Genomic DNA, 22,639 nt, shown 5'->3' with positions numbered 1-22,639 from the left:
TGTCAGTCATATTTCACAAATTATTTTTGTACCTACCAACTTGAAATTATGTTTATTTTATAAAATAACATTTATTTTACGACGGTTGAGTGTCGAAAACATAACTAAAATACCTAGTTAAACAAATGAGTAAATTCAATAAAATTGCGATAAAAATCCAAAAATTGTAAAAATGTTCACTTATAATAACTTTTAGTTTTTAGTTCGTACTTACTTGACACGCATTTAAAACGTACTTAGCAATATAATGAAAAAAATTATGGAAAAAGTTGCAAATGCAACAACATCCGTACAATTTTTTTTGGTGTGCCTGTTCTATGTTTATAATTATAGCCTCCCCCCCTATTCCAACATGGCAAATTTATGCCTATGCAGACAGTTGAACAATCTCATTTGATCGTCTATGTATAGTGGACTACATACATGCTAAAATGATTAAGATTTTTGATTCAATTGATAAAAATATTGACTAGCAGGTTAAATACAAGATAACGTACCTACCTAAGTATTATTTTATTATCAAGTTTATACATATTAGTTAAAAAAAAATATATTTAAATTTATGTTGTATGGTCTAAGAAAAATATATCTAGTATTGGCGTATTTTTTTTTTACTAATTTAAGTTTAATTAGCTCATACTTATATATAATTTGGTATAAAATATAATATATTTAATACATTTTATAATGTAAAAATAAAGATAAGTTTTGTTGTTCTTTTTGTAATATTTAGCAATTATTTGCAGTTCTATATTTTTTAATAAGTATAAAAAATCAACTGGATACTTTAGATTTAGTTATTTAATTTTGTTCTGATGTAACAATTTATCAATACAAATAATTTAATGTATTTTTAAATCACGAACAGTGAGTGATGACTAATAAATATCATAATATACCCATCTCTTATCTCTATTTCATATGATGATTGTTCTCATAAGTTACCTACATGATTAATTGTATTAAATATGTAAATATTTGTTAATTTGATGTCTATTAATATTAATTTTAAATTAATTATTCTTAATTCCAAAACAGAAAATTAATAACTTCTCAACAATTCATCAAAATATTTTTAGAGCCTTAAAATAATTAAATTTAATCATTCAATCATATAATATATTTATGTTTAGGTAGTTAGTAATAACTTAGCAAATGTTTAATACAATTTAAAAAAATGCATTCATGCAGTCTGGAATAGGGAAAAAATTAAAAAAAAAAACAAAAGAATTTTCAAAATCAAATTTAGTGTATTAAAATCAAAGACAAAGTAAACTAAATCAAAATCAGCTTGTGTTTAACATGAACAGCAGTCAATAAATCCTTAAAACTATCACATTACTTATCTACTGAAGCAAATAAGATTTATATTTTTTATAATATGTAAAAATCCCTAAGTCATTTTTTTATATTTAGAATGAAATAACATTGGTTTAATGTTATTAATGACCAATCACTTACAAAAACAATCGACTTAAATACAATAAAAAATGGGATGTGGGTCAAAAATAAAATCAATTAAAACAAAATCTCACTACAGATTAACATATTAACAGTGAAAATTAAAAATAAATTAAAATTAAACAATGTCAATCTATTTAATGAAAATACTTAGTTATGAATAAATAAAATGAATATAAAATAAAGCTACATAAAGGAAATTCTGTGTAAGAGCAAATTAAATTAAATATTTGAGTGTTAAATTTGTTCTGTTTCAAATTAATAACATAAAGATTTATTTTAGTTTAAATTTATATAGTTCAACATCTTGTTGCACTTAAGATTTTTTACAAATTCAATTAATAAAATAACAATACATATTGGAAAGACGAGGGATTCTTCTTTAAATTATTATAATTTATAATATAAATACATTAAGTCTTTTTCATGAACAATACATTATTTTCTCAAAATGTTGCATTTTTAAATTATATTTATACAATTGGTTACTTAATTTTTAACTTTTCAATAAACATTTTCATGTATTCAATTTCTTTGGTAATTTTCAAAACAAAATAGTATATATAAATAAATAATAAACAAAAACAATTATCTATTATAATAGTACACTATTGTTATCTTTACAAACAGATTTACAAATTAAACAAAACAATGTTTAAGTTAATTACAAAGTTTTACACTTTATTACTAGTTCTATATACATCATTGAAAATAACTCTTCTTTTATAGAGTTCTCAAAAAAAAAAAATAATATATATTTATATATATATTTATTGAATAATACATTTGACTGAATTTCTATCTGAGTAGTATATATTTATTTGTCATAAATATAACAAATATTTGTACATGGTTTTGATAACAATTTAAGTAAATTATCTGGGAAGCAAATATATATATTTGTATAAATAAATTATACATTCCATCATATTTGTTAATGCAAGTACAAATGTCTCTAGCATCATTGAAAATATTGTAAATTATAATTATTTTAATAGGATAACAAAATAAATTTACCAATGAATGTATAATAAAACAAATTATGGTAATTTTTTTCTCGTAAAATTATCTATTCGATTGATAATTAAGGTAAATTGCACTCAAAACCAGAAAAAAAGAATACAAACAATATAATTATTATACAGTGTGTATATATAATATAATGATTTAGTTTTAAAGTAATAATAATAAAATAATGAATAAAAATATTTTTTAATTGTAAAATATATTTGAACCAGATACTACTTTTAAGTTTATTGTTTAAAAAGTATGAAACTTAATTAATTTAATTTAAAATAAGTTTTATAACTGTAAAATAAATTTGAACTAGATTCAACTTATAAGTTTGCTTTTTAAAAAGTATAAATAATACATAGTATATTACATTCAACTAGATAAAAAAGTTGTTAACATGTAAGCAAAGGGTACAAGTAAAAATATTTTGAAAACCAATTTTTTAAATAATTTAATATTTAATTTCCAAAGCATTTTTAAAGGCTTATATTTTTCATTTTAAAAATGTATGTATTATTACTATAAATTAATACAATTAAATATTGATGTATACATGTAACTTAAATAATATTTAAATATTAAAGGAAATTAATAATGCATAGATTTAATTTTCTATATACCCCTTACTTACTTAATACGATACAATTTAGGGAAAAAACAAATTAAATTATCTTTTATGGTTTTTTGATAAAAATTAAGTTTAAATTTAAACCATACGATTACAAATGAAAAAAAAATAATGAATAATGTATCATAGTACGATCAAATTTTTTTTATACTTTTTAATAAACAAGTGAACAAGTTAAACATAAGACTTGTATTAAAAAATACATTATTTATAATACTAAATCATTGATGTATATGTACAATGCTACTCGTTAAAAATTATTGTATGATAATAAAATATTTGATTATACATAAGAATAATTTTTTTTTTTTTTTTTTAATATTTAATTAAGTATTCAGTTTATGATACAAATTGTTAAATTAAATAAGGTAAAATATATTAACTAATATAGAAGTTTGAAATAACAAAAAAAAAAAAACAAATATAATTTGGTTAGAAAACAATTTAAAAATAGGTATGATAATTTATAGTAACAAGCAAAACCAAAAGGAGTGTAAATAATGGCAATATTCAATGAAATTGTATAATTTTGATTTTTTTTTTTATGTATGTATACTATAATATAATATATACTTATTATAAATTAATGACTACATATTTTCTGATTTCTGTGCTAGATAATCCTCCAGCATTAGTAATGGTAACTTAATGTAGCATTTAATAAACAACATATTTTTAAACTTTAACTCTGAAATTAATCAAGTAGTTTTTCTAGAAACTCTCCTGAGGGATGATCGTGTCGATGTAAGCTTACAAGGTGAAATATCTAGCTGTGGAGATTTGTTTGATACGTGCTGATTATTCTTGACATTATTATTTTTTAGACGACTTGATATTCTTCTATTGTTACATTCCTTCTTTTCGACTACTGGCTTTTGTTCAGGTGCCTGGGTCTTTATATTATTTAGTTTAGGAGGTTCAGATTTTTCTTCATTTTCTTCTGACGTGCGACCTCTATACATTCGCTTTATTACTTGAGATTCAATAAATCCATCTTCTTCAACGTTTTTGCGTTTACTTTTACGGAAGTTATAATGCGGTGTGCCACTACTAATTGTTGAAGTACTATCTTCGGACATGCATGTTTCTGAATCCATAGCAATAGTATTTGATGGTGATTCTGGACATGAATCAATTTGTTCAATTGAATCTAAAACAGTCTTGATACCATTTATAAATGGTTTGGTCTCGCTATCATTAGAGTCTTGATTCATTTCATTATATAAAGCTTGTTTTAAAAATGAAACTTTTGTTTTATTTTTCTTGCAAACAACATTCGTCTGTTCAACACCAGTTGGAATAACAGTAGAAGTAGTTGTATGAGACAAAACCGACTTGCGTCTAGCTTGTAAAGCATTAGTATCATTTGACTTAGATGTAGATGCTTGTAAGAGGCCGAGTGTCGGACTTACAGATTTATCTAAATCATTTAATATGGCCACTTCAGGAAATAGTTCATTTGTACTTGGTTTATCAACACCAAGCCCATCAATATCTTCATATAAATCATACTCTTTAGGCGTTTCAACATTATTGTCAAACTTTTTACATTGCTCAAATACAAATACTTTTAAATCCTTAAAAGTTTTTATTTTGGTACGTTGAAATGATTCCTGTAATCGTTTTAAATTATCACCTTCTAACATTTTTTCAGTTCCGGGAAGCATTATTTTAGATAAACAATTAATCCAGTTCTTAGCTGATTTGTCATTTTTTAAACGAAGCGTTAATGATCCAATTTTTGTATGAGTACTGGAGGCAGACTGATTGTCTAACATATTATACACAGTATTACTTAATGTATTTTCATTTTCATTTTCTGATTCACACTCAGTCTTTACAGCTTTTGGTGATAATTCCTCCTTTTGTTTATCTGAGAACAAAACAAATGAAGAATTGAGTTCATTAATAACAATTTCAAGTATTTACACTAGGTAAATGCTTTAAATGAATTATTTTATTAGTATTAATTTAATAATAATATGAAGAAAATAGAAATATGTCATTCATGTTCATAGTTTTTAATGTTGAAGTAAAATAAATTATTTTTGAAGTCTACTAATAAATTAAAACAATAGAAAATAATGTGACCAAAATGTTATATAAAGATGGTTGTTACTAAAAATTTCAAAATATAAGAAATTCTTTAACAATAATCAACTTTTAAATCAATTAGGGCACTCAACTATATAAAAATGTGTATTTTTATATTTAATTGTAACTAAAAAAGAATGTTAGATAATAGTATATATATTTTTGTCTAATATATATATATATAAATTGTAATTAAGCTAAGAAAAATTATTTTATATTTGGTTTTTTTAATACTTGTTATTTTTTTATCATACAATTATACAAAAATATGTAATAATAATATAACAATAAATTATTATAAATTTATTTAGTAGTTATTATTAAATATTATATATATATAACTATTAACTATTCATTATATTCCAAAACATATTTTAAAATTCTTTATAAGTAATTAACATATTATATGGTACTATTATCAAGTTGCTTATTTTATAAATATAGGCCAGTGGTTTTCAACCAGTGTGCTGCGGCACACTGGTGTGCCACAAAAAAAATCTATCAATAGTTTTATTAGTATGTATTTATTTGTATATATAAAATATACTTCACATATTATATGGATTAGTGTAACGCGAAAATTTTGTAGGAGATGAAGTGTGCCATATGGTAAAAAAAAGTTGAAAACTACTGATATAGGCTATAAAACTTGAACCATGCAAGCAATTAAAATAGAAGTATGATTTGAAATTAAACTTATATGTATATATTTTTATTACAATGTATTAAAAATGAATAATTTAATGAAACAATAATAAAAATTAGTACTTACAATCATTAGATGTTTGGTTGACTGTTGAAATGATTTCAGCAGCTGAAGCAGCAGTAACATTGTCTAACACTACACTTGATTTGTTATCTTCTTTTTTAGGGCTTGCAAGTTCTAAAATATTAGGTCTTTCCTCAATAGTAACATCACTTGTATTGTTTTCTTGCTTAACTATTGTACTTTTATCACACTTCACATTATTCACATCATTAGTTACTGTATTGTCACTTAAACGATCAACCAAAGTTTGATTTACATTTGTATTTTCAAATTTGTTTTCATCAGGGTTTGATGTGTTTTGTTGGTTGTTTTTATTATTGGTGGTGGTTAAATTTTCATCAGTTTCTTCTTCTTCGTCATCATTAGTGTGAAATGATGGAAACTCAATATCTTCATATGGAAGACCACTACTTTCTAAAGAATCAGGTGGGATAAAAGGTGGCTCATTTTTAAGAGTTGTACTTAATTTTTCTTGTTTATTAACAAATTGATTCATATTAGAGTTATTAATCTGTTCTTGGTCCGTGTTTGTATTTTGTTCATTATCACAATAGTCTTTATGAACACTTTCTGAAATATTATTTTGAGCTTCAGGTAATATTTCAGTATTATCAGTTGGTTCTGATTTAGGTGTACACGGAAGGGTATGTATGACACTAAATGTACTTTGAGATGCTTGATTTTTCTTCATTACTGGAAATGACAATTGTTTTTCATTATTATCAAGTACTTGAGCTTTTTCCATTGATTCCAAAAGAATATCAGGTTTATTAATTTTATGTTCAAAGTTTTGTAAAGTATTATGTAACATTTCACTTCCTAAACTTGGATTGGAAATTTGTATATCATCTGCTGCTGATAAAGCTGATAAGATAGTTGACTCATTAATGTTCTGTCCTATTATATTAGATGCCATTTTAACATCATTTGAGCAAGAATCTTTAGCGGTGATTTGATGAAAAACTACAGGTCCTGGTCCAGTTACAGGACAATGTAGTCGGTACATTTTTTGATTATTCCCAGCTGCGACAAGTAGTCTAACATTTGCTGCATTACCATCAGGTATAGATAAAAAAGATCCAGACGCACCACTTACAACAATTTGGGTAGATTGAGAAACTTTAGACTTCATTTCAGCTTCAATATTAATTTTTTTAATAACATCATTAACATTAATTAATGTATTTTCCATCAAAGGGGTTTCTGAAATCACTGTAGATTGTTCATCTGAATTTCTAGACGGAGAGTTAATAATATGTGAAAAATGACTAACAGCATTAGAACTGTCCTCACTGTCAATAGCTTGCATATCAGACGTAGGACTCATTTCCATACCAGATGATGAGCAAGAAGTTTGTTGAGAACATGTTTTTAAATTTAATTGATTCGTCTTTTTACGTTTGGCATTCATGCTTGGATTTGTTGGTGGATTGGTTCTACGTCTTGGCGCTGGTTTATTTTTCAATTCTGGTGAATTACGAAGTTGTTCAGCATATTTATCAAGTATTGCATATATCCGTTGAGTTGTTTGTTCATCTTCTTGTAATTTAGGCAAAGGTTTTTGCAAAACAGGAACTTTTACAGCTGAAGTTGATGGTGAACTTGCTGGTGTCTTAATAACAGGTTTTACTTTATTTGCTATTTGCTTAGAACACTGAGTATCAACTGGATTAACAGACGCATTGTTGTTATTAGGTGATGTTAACGGGGGAGTGGGAGTAACACTACGAACTGATATTATAGTTGGTTGTATTGTTACTGGTTCTTTATCATCATTTGCTAAATCATTTACATTTGACAATGTTTGATTTAAAAATGAAAATGAACAACGATCTCGTTCAGTATTTATATTAGATTTTTTATTCAAAGGAAATAATGTTTGATTGCTATCATTATTAAGCAAGTCAACATTTTCTGTAGGAGAAGGAATTTGTATTATTTCATGATTTATTTGTGGTAACATGCTAGCTGTACTCATTTCATTCATCAATGAAGTTTTTCTTACTTCTTCTAACACTGATTCAAACTCTCTCACTTGTTCCATCATTAAAGTGCTAACATTAGTCTCTGGAAGATTTGGTTTAATAGTACTTATTGAGATTTTATTATTTGAAGACTCAATAGTAGTTTTAACAATATTTGCCACATTTGCAGGTAAAATCCTTTCTATTGAGGATGCCTGTACTTCTGTACTTTGTTTTCCCTGACGAAAACTATTTTGTTGCCAAGTAGGGTGTTTTCGTAACACTGTTTGAATTATTGATGGGGACATCTTAAGTTGTCTTTGTAATTGTGTTACACCTTGTAAAGGTTTCTCTATATTAGCATTAGATTTTGAATCATTTAATATAGGAATTGAATATATTAAATTTGAACTAGAAGATGCTATTGACGAATTGATACAACTAGTGGTAAATGTTGTTGGAACTTTTGAAATAGGCATACCAGTAAGTCCTTTTTTAATTTCAATGTTACTAGTAATAATTTGATGATTAGTCGATGCTGAAACTTGGGTGATATTGTTTGCAGAAGTAACAGCTTTACATGTCATTATAACATTGTTTTTGTTGTTCCCAAGCGCCATAACGCTACTAGTTTTCGACATATTAACAGTGGTATGCAGAAGCTTATTTTCTACTACTTTAGGTGGTATACAGTTCATATTAGAGTTAATTGTATCAACATCATGATTAGTCTGTACACCTTTTGAAGATGAATACACACGTGATGTTGAAGTATTTGTTCGATTAACAATTGGCCCAAGATTCGAAGAGAGATTACTTGCCACACTAGTTGAACACAAAGAAACAGTGTCATTAATAACAGTTGAATTTGGAAATTTAGTTTTACCAAAAACTTGTTGAAATCTTGGCAACATTGAGCCTGTAATTGTTATATTTGGAGAAGCATTTGGGGAAAGTTTTGGTTTTTCCAAGCATTCTTTAGATTGTCGATTTTGCATTTTTACGTTAGTAGAAGTATTATTTCTTGGCGAGATAACTGATTTAGTAGGCTCTATATGACTAACAATGTCGTCTTGAACTGCATATAATGTTCCTTTCTCAAATACAAACATATCAGACATATTAGCTTGTTTAAGAGCTCTAGTTTTACTTTCATAAGTTCTCATATTACCTCGTCCTCTATTCGATGATTTAGAACTTGGATCATTTTCTTGGGTAATATGGGACACACCTTCTGAAGAACTTTGAAAAACTGCAAGATTTGATGTACTGTTTTTATCCGTATTTTGAATAAGACGTTGCGATTCTGTACTACTAGTAACAAATTTGATTGCTTCTGATGTAGCAGTAAATGTTTGACTTATTAATTTTAAATTGTCAATCTTTTTTTGTTCATCAGATCTATTTGTTTGAGAAGTGTGACTTAAATCATTAAGCTGCATTCTTTGATTATGTGGAGAAGTATACGCTGAATTATGCACATTGGATTTAATAACCTGACTTTGTGTTGAAGCAATCATTAATGATATCACTGAAGCATTAGGATGAGAAACTTCATTGGGTAGTCGTAAACCAGCACAGGTTTGAGTTTGTATACTTGAAACTTGATTTATCAAAGGAATGTTTGATTTTAAATTATCAAATGAATTTTCCTTTATAAATGAAGTGTTTACAATTGAGGAATTGTTTATTCTACTATTAGTAGAATTCATTATTTGATCATTTAATAAAGATATATTGGTTGAAGTTGAATTATTGTCTGTGATATTGGTACCTACTTGTGTTCCTTGATCGTTCGGGGACATAATACTTTGTATACCTTCAGACTGTTGATTGTTGAAATTAACTTGCAAGCCTACTGATGTTTGAATTGGGGAATTTTGTTGAATTTTTGATTCAAAATTTGATTTATTTGTGTTCATTGCTAATGGTAAATTTGCAGAACGATTACTATTAGTTGATATAGAAGAAATTGATGCTGGTAATGATAAATCAGTAAATCGGTCACGTGTCTTAACACAATAAGTAGATGGCTTTTTTGCTGTATAAGTAATTTGTCCAGTAGTTTGATTAACATGACTTGGATTTATCACATCAGATGTTCTAACTATTACATTTGAGGATAAATGTACAGCACTTTCGATAGAAGATTGTAGTCGCTCTCCAGAATTTTGTAGTTGAATATCATTCCAATGTTGATGATCCATGTTAATTTGATTTTGATCCAACAACACATCCTGTGTCCCAATTGGCTTACTTGAATCTTGCTGAACAGTAGTTTGAACATTTGTAATTGAATCAGTAGTAACCCTTTGATTGCTCACAGATACACTTCCAGTAAAACTACATTCCCCTTGATGAATTCCAACATTTTGAACAGGATTTATATTAGTATTTAATGAATTTGATTGATAAACTGAAACAAAATCATCCAATGGATGAGTGTTGGTTTGGTTTTCACTAGTTTTTTTTTCTATTTCGTTATTGGAATGATGATTTGAAACTCGTTCTGTCTGAGTTTGTGATACATTTGTGAGAGTATTTGATGTTGTTTGAATTTGTACTACATTAACTATGCGATCTGTATTTGCTGGTACAATAAAATCTAATGAACTTAGTTGGGGTATTCGTTCTGACAACATATTTAAATGTTCATTACTGGAATGGGGAAGTTCAAAATTAGAAGATGGGTTTTTAGTTTGGTCACTATTGCGCGGTAATTTTATTGAATTGTTTTTATTAGATTTTCCTTTTTTTCTTAAGCTCCATGAATAGTCAAAATCTTTGTGTTGATTTTTGTTGATAGTTCTTTTCTCTCGTATTACTCTAAGCTGAGGTTTGGTTTTTTTAGGGTTTTCTCCATTTTTAATGATTGTTTTATCAGTTTCTTCTAAAACAGAATCATGAGAATTATCTTCAATATCACTATGAGAATTTGTATTTTTGAATTGAGCTTCATCATTTAACAAGGAACCAACTGTTGAGTCATCAGTTTCATCAATATTAGTACTTTTATTGTATCTTAAGCTTCGCCGCAAACCAACTCTAGGTTCTGTTTGAATAGTAATGGATTTTGGTTTATTTTTAAGACTAACCTTGCGCCGTTTTCGAGAACCAGCCTTTCGTTTACGTGAACCAACTTTTCGTTTTCTTGAACGTCTTTTAGATGGTTTGCTCCTATAGCTCACTATTTCCCCTGATGAAGCAATTGATGCAATAGACTCATCATCACTATAATTATTATCACTGCTAAAATAACCTTTATCATTTGTTAATTTTTTCATATTTATTTCTGTCCACTTATTATATTCATCAATATCAATATCAAGGTAAGTTAAATCAGATCGTTGCAGTGTATTTCGTTTTATTACCAAATCCAAGTTTTCTAAATATTGTTGACATAAAATTTTCATCCTAGGCCATTCTAGGTTCCAGTTAAATGTCCCATAACGAGGGTACTTGATAATTGAAATAAGGTCTTCTTGCATAATTGGTGTTAATGGATCATTCAATTCACTAAGATCTGAATGAATCTTGGAATAATTTTTTTCAGAAGCATCAAGAATAGATTTTGGGTCTTGATAAGAGTTACTGAGTTTTGACTTACGTTTACGGCCAGGTTTATTTGAATTAGATCCTTTTTTAGATTTGTTACAAGAATTTTCAACAACATTAGTTAGATTTTCTGGGATCAGTTTACCACTTTTAATAGCTAAACTTTCTACTCTCATCATGAGATCACTGGAAGGCATTAAAGAATATGCCGTTAATACACATTCTCGGCATATACTTAAAATATCTTCAAGTAGATTGGCCAATTTCAAATATCCTTGGACTAGCTTTTTTAATGATTCAAATGATCCATCTTTATCGCTCAATTGTTTGCATTTTTCTTTTTCATTTATATTAGCAGATAATGCTTTGATATAAATTTCTATGTATAATGTCCGAGGCAATTTAGAACCAAACTGTAAAGAAAAACATACTACAGTTAGAAAACAAAATTAAGTGTTATAAATTTAAGTATAAATAAATGGGTTCTAAATAAATCATATCAAACAAAGTATTTCATGTAATTTATAATGAATGGACATTATATTTCTGGTTGATAAAAATATTATAATAAAGGTAAAAAAATGTCTTGAATTATTCATAAATATATATAAAATATAAATGTTACACTAATAATCAATTTTTTAAACAGTAATGTTTTGAACATTATATTAAAATAAGGAAACACAATATTTAAATTTGAAAATATAAGTCATTTTTACGCATTAAATGTGAATAAATTCTATTTTTAAGTGAACTTTTTGAACATAAGAAAATAATAAAATATAATGTACTTCACAATAGAAAATAATAAGTACATGAATACATTAAATAGGAGATTTATAAAAATAAAATTAAGTTTGGTTACTTAACATTAAAACAGTGAATTAATATACATAATTTAGTACTGTATTCAGATGTTTTTAGTAATAAAAATATGAACATTAAAGGAGAATTTTATTTTTTTAAATAAAAAAAAATATATAATTATATAGGTATTAGACTTAAATTTTTACAAGCTGAAAAATTATTTATTTTATAAATATTTTTACTTACTTCACAATAAAGAACATCGCATAAAAGATATAAATGACTAGCTGATGGTGCAACATCGATAAATGTATGAACCATATTTTTTATATAGAAGTAATCTATATCAGGTTTTAAATCAGTTTCCATCAATGTCATCACTATAAGACTCCACTTCTTTATAAAGTTAGCAATATTATCAAGAATATCAGAATTTCGTAACGAATTCACAACCATGATGTAAGCAGCCATTTCACAAACAAGAACAATATTTTTACAAATCCTTGGTCTTATTTCTTTTCGTAAGTTTGTAAGTGACTGAATCTTTTTACAATAATTTTCCATTAGGATTTTACCATCTTCTTCAGGAGAATATTTCATTAACTAAAATAAAATAAGCATTTAAATTAAACTTTTAGTAGGTACTATAAATTAAATATAAATTAAAATATATGAAAAAAACCTACATGGCCAATAAGTTCCTTTTTTTTATTTGCCCTTTCAAGGCATGCATAATAAATATCTCTGATAAATTCATAATCTTGATCTTCAAATTGACTTTTGTTTTTTAAATTTGAGTTGTACAAATCCATCGCTAACGATGATAGTTTTAATGCTTGATTTTCACACTTTCCTTCACAAAGCATTCTCAAGCGCAGAACAAAAATATTACTCTTTTCATACTGGATAAATTTCAAGACTAAAATAAATAAATATATATTTAAAAATGAATTTATTATTATTTTATTTCATTTTTATGATTTAACTGTTTCAACAAATAGTATTACCTTCTATTTGAGATGGATCTCCATAAAGTAATTTTGAAAAATTATGATGACTCCATGGATTTTTCATTAAAGATATCAAAAAATGACAATACTTTGTTGCCTCTATTTGTTTATCCTTCATCATTTTAAAGGAGCATACTATTTTTCTCAAAACTATATTTAGGTCATTTTTTATTTTATTTGTAATATTTTCCCAACCAGGATCCAAGATTATTATTGCAGATTCCCTGAAAAAAATAAATAGATTTTAACATAATGTAATCAAACTAGACAAGTAAGTTTCCATGTTTTACATTTTCTAGAGCTTTTTTATGAGAAAACAAAATACTAGATTTATACACATATATAGTTAAAAATGATAGAACGCGTGAACAAAAAATACATTTATATCTAGAAACTATAAATCTAAAATTTAAGGATACAATTATTTAAAATGTTCATTATGTTCAATATGTTCATTAACATATTTTTATTATATTAAGAGTTTTTATTTTATTATTAAATGTTTTTTACCATAGATTTAAAAACATATTTAAACATTTTTAAGAGCATAATAATATATATATTCAATTGTTTTTTAATGTACAAACTTATGCCTGATAATATGATATAGTTAAAAGTAATTTATGCATCTTATAAAAACATAATTTGTGTTAGATTTTACACATTTAAAATAAAATATAACACTACAAATACACAGTCATATAGTATTGTATAGACAGTTAATAATTACACATTAGTTTTATGGATTACTAATTTTTATTTCAGTTTGATTTTTATTAATTTATTAAATAATATTAATAATACTAATAGTAATAGTTATTGTTGCCCATACCAATATTATTCAAGCATGCTATCAGACACTGATTGAACAGCTAAGCGAGTGCGTAATATTATAACTATACTGCAAAAGTAAAATTAAATACATAGGGCCAACAAATAAAGCATGATAATATTATACAGTTTTTTAATAGAAAATAATTACTATCAAAGCAAAATTATTGTAACTTTATTAGCTTAAATTTGTTATTTAATAGTTAATCAACAAAAACCAGTATAAAATAAGTACTTTAAAAAAATGTATTTGCTATTTTTAAATTAAAAAGATAGGTAAAATAAATACAACATGGACCATGAGAAAAATAATAAAAACAAGATACAGTTTAACCTTAATAATGATGACTATACATAGTTGTATTTATAAGATAGTAAAATTATATTTTAAACTATTTTGTAAACAATAAAATAATCCATGATAATATTATTAAACATAAAATAAGTTCTAATTGTATGAATACTAAATATTATTCTTAACAAACATATAGCAAATTACCTTTAAAATCATAAAAATATGACTATCACTCATACTTATAAGTCATTATTATTATTAAGTCATGAAATATGATACGAATTGTTGAAAAATTAATGCCCGAGTACTAGAAAGAACAAAGTAAACAATTCACTGAAAATTATCCAATTTTGTTGGACACAAATGTTAATGCTCTTAGCCCCCAATAAGACTAAATTCTAAAGCAGCGCTATTATAAAATATTCTCCCATTAAAATTAAAAAAGAAAAGAAACAATTTTACTCTCACTATTTTTCATAAAAATAATTTAACTATATTATATTTTAAAAAAAAAATATTTTTCTTATCATTTAATTATCTTATTAATACTATAATAATTATTAATATTTTATTCACTTTATTGTCACAAATTTATTCATTATATTGTTCTTTTATTTTGGACTATTTTGCAATGAAAATAAATAATATATATATTATGCATTTATATATTTATCAAAAATGTTTTGAAGTATTTAAGTAATAACTAATATAAAATTATTAATAAAAATAAATCATTCATAAACAGATTACGTATTACACATAACATATTTGATAATAAAAATAACTAATATTTTGAATAAAGAGCAATTATTTTTACAATGCTAGAAAATTATTTTCAATTCCTAAAAATTCCTATATTTTTAAGAAAATTGAATTATTTATTGCTCTAAGTAAAAGGGTAAGTTGAATTCATTTTACCCAAAAACAAATTATATATTATATTAAATAATAATTATATTATCTAATTTAATATCACTAGCTGTTATTAACAGTTATGATATCTAGTAAAATATGATAAACTCTACTAAAAAAAATTTAAGAAGGTTTACCTCATCAACAAATTAATATAAATTCATAGAAAAAAATGTATTAAATTTGGAAATTTTAAGTATATATTTTTAAATGAAAATTTAAAGTTGATAGTGGTTTTATCAATTAATACAAAGGTAAAAAAAATTATATTGTACAACTTTATAAACATTTTAAATAATAAACAATTTATTTCAAAAACAAATTGATCAATAAATTAAATTTAACTTTGTTATTTTTCATCGACACATTAAAATATACATCTAATAAAATATAAAAACTTTTAAATCTAGTATTATTTTTCTTTAAAAAATACGACATATTAAGCACACAAATTTAAATTTAAAGTTATTGAATCAAATAAAAATTTTTTGTTAAAAAAAATCTATAAATTTAATGTATTTTAATATCTACTTTGAGAGTGTTATACATTGCTAACAATGATTAAATAATAATTATCAAAATTCACAATTTTATATTTAACACATATACACTATATATTTTATACTAAAATTTAAATAAAAATAAATATAAAGTGTAATTCATTACCTGGTAGCATGATGCATAAACATAGGTAATTCAATGGAGAAGGATTCACTAGTTATTATATTACGACACTTCTCCCATGCCATAAACAAACATAATGCCCTGGCTATAAAAGTCTTTTTTGTATCTTTAGTTATTGATTCGAACATCTAATAAACAAAAAAAACATATTAAATTAATAACAAAATTAACAATTAACAACATAAATAACTGAATTTATTCACTATTCACAATCACAATATCAATACTTAAAGTACTTTTTTACATTTATTTAATTTCTATATAATATGGTGTAGAATACAAATAAATACTGATAAATTAAAATTGTACTGTAAGTATTAGGTAAGTATAGTAAAATTAAAACAATTATGAAATTTTATAAAATATATTAATTAAAAGTTTGATGATTGTATGAAATGCTGTAGTTATAATATTTAACATGAATAATGGGATCCTTGTAAAATAGTTCTTTCTGGAGACTAGATTAGTCATTTAATTTAATATTAAGCGTTTAGAAATTTATAAACAAAGATATACAAAATAAATAAAAATAACTAATTGTTTAGCTAATTAAACTTTATTTTAATAATAAATCATAAAAAAATAAATTATGTTAAAATTTAATTAGTAAATTTATTAGGTATATTTATTATTTATAAATGCTATATTCCAATTATAGTCATTAAATTTATATTCATAGCATTTATACTTAATAATTGACCTTAATCAACTATTTTAAATTGCTATATAATAATAACTTTGGTTTTTTAAAATAAATTTTAAAAATAAGTAATGTTAAGTTAAAATCAAATTTATAGATATTCATAAGCGCAGAAAATTTTTTTTTTTATCAAATAACTATATTTACTACTATATATACAAAGATTTAAAATAAAAACAATGTTATATGCGTACATATTTCTTGAACTAACAATTTATGAATACATTTTTAAGTTGCATGGTTATTTATTAAGTGTAACGATACAAGTAATGATTAAAAGAATAATAATAAACCTTTTTACAAGTAGATATATATTTTCTAAATAGCAGAAATCAAAATTTTACGCATTTTCATAATTTTTAGAAAGCTGCATATTCAAAATCTGATTTTACACAAATTTGTTTCATAATACACACAGCTTAAATCCAAAAACGTATATTGCATATTTTACAAATTTTAATCGATTGTACATATTAATTAATATTATATTGTCAATAAACCAATAACAACAAAATGCAATCATTAAAGAAATCAAATTTAAAAATAAAAAGTAACTATGTGCCCTGGGTCGTCTATAATTTGAATCATCCTATGGACTGAATTAAACTACTAAAACTATTTTTCAATGTTTACTATGTGCATGTTTGATAGATTTTTATAGGTAAAGTAAAGGATAAAAACATTTTCTTAGTAATAAGTAAATTATAAGTTAAAACTTAATTAGTTAATAATTATTTATTATTTCAGATATTTGTTCATCAAATCGAACTAGTATCATTACTTTTGATTATATTTAGTCAATTTATGAAATTAATTAATTTCTTTTAATAATAAAATACATGGTGGCAAAAACATTTAATGCTATTATTTATAATAAAAAAATAATTACTAATTATAAATGGGTAAAAATCTCTTAGGTAATTCTGAAAATATTTTTAATTGATGGAAAAAATGTATACACTGTACTATTATTGTTTATGTGATTTAAATTATTTTCAATTTATTTGTATTACAATATAATTAAGTATTTTAACCATATATAATAGAAGAATTCTAAAATGTAAGTATAAAAATATAAATATGAATAGAGTTCATCTTGACTATTTAAAATGAGTGCATACTGCAATCACAATATTGCCAATAACAGACCATGACAAGATCACACCAGCTGCGTTATTTATCTATAGTTTTTAATCTAAAACTGCAGTAATATTATATATTTAAAGTACATTGATTTTAAGATAATTCTAAGAACTAATTTCTTTATAATACATATAGTGACATGGCGAGCATATTTCAAACCCTCAGCAAAGTATTTAAACAATGACCCACCCACTATACCCCAACATATACAACATAATATATAATCTAAAAATGTATGGCAATTTAGAATTTTCATTATCAACAATTTAATTAAAAAAAATATTATGTTAATTAACTATACATTTATCCACGCAAATTTTAATTTTTAAGCTCAACATCAATTTCAAGGGCTAAGCAATTGCATTAGACAAACATTGTTTATCACGCCACTGTACATATATAATTACACTACTGTCTACTTGTAATTAATTCACTATCCAGATAGTTAAAATTAAATTAAAATAACAAAAAGTAAAATATCTTAATCTATACCTATCAACATTATATTTATCAATCAAGAAATAATATTAAATATTATGTTAAGAAATTTTAGTATAAGTATTAGTAACAAAATATATAAGAGGCCAAGCGAAAACATAATAACATTTATGATAGTCTTAATGTAGTACAAATTTAATTTGACATATTACTATAAATATAAACTATTAGACCCAATATTATTACATAAAAAATTAAAAGTTAACAGATTAAATGGTTAACAAATTTTTTATGTATTATTAAACATACAGTAGGACTAGTTTTACAGTTTTTATAACAACTGTAACAGATGGCCAAAAATTATTTATTAAAAAAAAATAGTTAAGATTTTAATTTATTGAGTAAATGGAGTGAATGATTTATTATAATTTTTATATTTGTTATAAGCTTCATTTACCTAAATTATGTTTTTATAAAATGTCTTAAGAAAATATATTAGGCACCTATGAGATAGATCCACGAATAGTTAGTCCACTAGTTATTTTTTTTATCCCATTTTATTTTAATAGATTATAATGTATACTGTTTTTATTAAGGATATGTCAGTAATACAAATATAAATATTATATTCATGAGCGTGCCCTTATATTGATGCATTAGTATAAACTTACCTGAAGTACAGTGAAATAGGTTGATGACGGCATTGTTTTTTCTGGATGCATGATACATTCAATTAATCTACGATTTTCAATCATTAGAATCTGCAAATATGAAATGTTATCAATAAATAAATAACAATAATGTAAGTATTAACATAAAAATTGATTAACAATAACTGGGTACCTACTGCTCATAAATGAAAAAAAAAAAATCAAAATATTATCTTCTATTTATAATTTTGATGTATATTAAACATAAGTCACTAAATGCATCAAGTTTATTATGGGCAAATAATTTAAAAAAATCATGTATGGCGGACTTTATGTAGTTTCAAAATATGTCATTAATACTATCCTATTTAATTGTATCAACTAAAATATCATATAAAACTTTTACACTGTACTATTTCAGCGTCAACTAAAAGCTAAGAAAGCTATGTAAAATAAACATATCTTTACATATTCTAATCAGAATGTATGTTAATAATTATTACTGTTTTAACTAGTACCAAATTATTAAAAAAATCCTAAAGTTGAAAACGTTTGATTTCTTTAATAATGTATCTAACGAGATAAATATACACTTGATTTAAGAGATTCGAATCAAACGCTTCAAAAGTCAATACTATTATAATTAGGTGAAATAATTAAATTTTTTTTTTTTTTATATCATTTTCAAAATTAATAGTTTTGTCTAGACAAAACACTCGATTTAAATAATAATTAAAATGTAAGCAGTTTGAAAAGAAAATATTTAACATAATACATTATTTCATAATTGCCGTCTTAGTTATAAATGAAAAGATCTTAATTATTTTAATTGAATTCAACAAAAAATATATTAGTGTCGATTATTAAACTTGGCAAACACCCTCATAAAAAGTTAGAGGTTGAAAATGTTATCTTTAAGAAAATAATAATAATTAAGTATCTATAATTCATACGAGTAGCTGAAAGCCCACCGCCACTTACAACAAGTGAGTTGTGGACAACAACTATGTCTACCAACAACGTTGTCTAACAATTGATGGCATAGCGTCAGAGACCAAAACTGTTGGAGGCAAAGCCAAAACCATTCGAGGCAGACGGACGGATAATATTTGTGTGAGGAAATTTAAGTTACCGCCCAACACAATGTCGCTGGTTAACGCGGCGACGAACGGAACGACCAACGCGCAGTGACCGCAAACCTGACGGCGAGGGTTCCCATAGGACAATAGTTACAATGACTGACGGCGGCGGCGACGAACGTCGTTGGACTTACCGTGCGACCGAATCAGCGTCGGGGCGACATGTCAAACGACACTGTAGCGGTGTGCAGTACACGTCAGTTGTCTGTCGCCGCACTGCTACAACAGGTGCAGCGGCAATGGCGATATCGGCGGCGGCGACGCGGGCGGCTACGACATTTTCTGCGAAACGGTGCTGCGCGCGCGATCGACGGTGGCCGTGCGTGGAGCTACTCGTCTCGGCGCTCGGCGGACACGCGAAAGACGACGTACCGAAATATTAGTAACAATTTTACGGGACCTGTCACTAGGTACACCGTCCGCGATACGTTATAAATGACGGGCACGCGATGGACCGTGTGTGTGGTGTCCGGTTGAAGATGTGCGAATAACGTTAGTGAGCATCACCGCGATACGACGAGATATTGTTGTCGGTGGGCAATAGTACGCCGTCGGACTCGGACGTCGCGCAATAATATCAAAGACGAAATGGTTGAAAACAAAAACCCAATGCGCGATTGAAGATAACGTCTTGTGCGCGCGCGGGTGTGCGTGTGAGTGTGAGTGCTTGTGTGTGCGCGCGCGCGCGCGCGTCTGTGTGTGTGTGTTTACTCGTGTGTGTGTGTGTGTGTGTGTACGTATAATAATATAATAGAGAATAATAATAATAATAATAATATATAATATAATAATAATAATAATAATAATATAATATCACTGTCGCGCGTGCGTGTGCGCGCATTTGCGTTTACGAGACCAGCGCGCCGGTGGTGCGGTGCGTGTACGAGTGCGTGCGCGCGAGAGTGTGTGCGTGCGTCGCGGCGGCGGCGGCTGCACCGGCGGTGTTGGGGGGGGGGCGGGCGGCGCGACGGAGAGGAGACGAGTGAGAGGAAAAAAAAAAAAAGAGAGTGAAAAAATGTACATACAAAAACCCGAAAGAAAATAAAATCCGACAACCTCTACGCGCGCCGTGCGATCAACGAAAAAGGAAGTGCCCGCGATAAGTGGTAGTAGTTTCTCTGGTACAAACCGCATGGGCGGCGGTGGTGGTGAATCGCCCCGACAGTGTGGCCGGTGGCGGTGGCGGGCGGACGACGCTCTGCCCGCCACGGGCGCCCACGGTACAGCCAACCCTCGCACTTCGCGCGGGGGTGTGTTTCGGAGCGGCCGATGACCGCCGCCACCGTTGCGGACCACCCTGCGCGCCCTTGTTGCTGTGCGTGAGTGCGTCCGTGCACGTCGCGGCGGCGGCGGCGGCTGCTGCTGCTGCTGCTGCACCTGTCCTGTGCGTGTGGCGCCGTGGAGGTAAACGCTCGAGCCGTTATCAACGGGCGAACCTCCGACCGTGATAAGGACGAAACGCACGTTCTGTTATTCGTCATGATATAATATAATATTGTATTGTTATCGTCCGTGTGCCGCCCGTTCGCGTTATCTGGACGATGTGTTCAAACACGACGTGTGTACAAGTCATTGTCGTTTCGGATGAATATTAAATGATTGCGTTGTAAAATGTTTATTTCAATGTCCTACACATTGATGACTGTTTATTTTATTTTGTCATTAATCTGATATCGTTTTATCCGCTCTCTTCGCCCAAACGGGCGTTTTGTTAATAATCATATGAAAAAATATCGTAATCGCACGACTGTTTAGAAACAATTTTCTGTTCGTCGTAGATTATTTTTTTTTTTTTTGTATAAAAACAATTTGATATCAAATAATTATTCCGGGGCCAGATTTGCGATCAATTCGATTGTATCTATATAATATTATTGGCCGTGCATTGTAGGCGTATTTTAATGAATTGAAAATATGAAAACCATTTTGAATTTCGATATTTCTGGACGAAAATGTTATCCTTTACAATAGAAGTTGTCTATTATCTGGAATCTGCTTTAGTGCAAAGTAAACCGAATTCAAATTTAGATGTGTAGATATGCATACAAATTGTTCTGTACATTTACGTAACAATAAATGACAAATGTTAATAATAAAAACACGGAGCAATGGGATGAATAAATTTAAATAATTCTAGGCGAACTACAGACAAAAATATTTTTTTTTTGCAAATCTGCCCTTTGTTATATTTTTAAATTTTAAACAGTGTAGTGTAGCAAAGGTCTAAAGTACAAGCGCCCGGAAGTAAATATTGGTTTTAATCGATTTCCTCTTTTTTTGTGATTCGTTTGCTATGATTATTGTTTGGTTATCACGGTTTTTGGAATTATAGACTATAGTCACCTAATTAAACACATCGATGATAATTATTCAACGTTTGATTCCGAGCAATGTAACGACCAACACGTAGTCAATGTTTCCCAAAGAATAAACATCGTTGTAGCATTGAATAAATATTATATTAATCAATGGTTGTAGCCTTGTAGGTAACGACTTTGGAATTCAGACCTATTTTATTTTATAATTATTTGTCCTATACTATATC

The 22,639-nt window shown here is 26.8% G+C and overlaps 1 protein-coding gene across 1 annotated transcript; it reads right to left on the bottom strand.

Moving 5' to 3' along the window:
* Positions 1-3,542: 3,542 nt before the first annotated feature.
* LOC113555580 (protein PF14_0175-like) lies at positions 3,543-20,745 on the bottom strand. Its single transcript, XM_026960019.1, has 8 exons — positions 20,229-20,745; positions 18,977-19,066; positions 16,007-16,152; positions 13,300-13,526; positions 12,979-13,211; positions 12,539-12,895; positions 5,970-11,898; positions 3,543-4,976 (listed from the first exon to the last, which is right to left on the bottom strand). Exons 2-8 carry the CDS (start codon positions 19,058-19,060, stop codon positions 3,802-3,804), a joined length of 8,151 nt encoding a protein of 2,716 aa, XP_026815820.1. The 5' UTR covers positions 19,061-19,066; positions 20,229-20,745; the 3' UTR covers positions 3,543-3,801.
* Between the last annotated feature and the right edge of the window lie 1,894 nt (positions 20,746-22,639).

The sequence above is a fragment of the Rhopalosiphum maidis genome, chromosome 3, assembly GCF_003676215.2.
Source record: "Rhopalosiphum maidis isolate BTI-1 chromosome 3, ASM367621v3, whole genome shotgun sequence".
Taxonomy (NCBI): domain Eukaryota; kingdom Metazoa; phylum Arthropoda; class Insecta; order Hemiptera; family Aphididae; genus Rhopalosiphum; species Rhopalosiphum maidis.
Note: the sequence above shows the minus strand (reverse complement) of the source record. Positions and strands in the feature narration are given on the sequence as shown.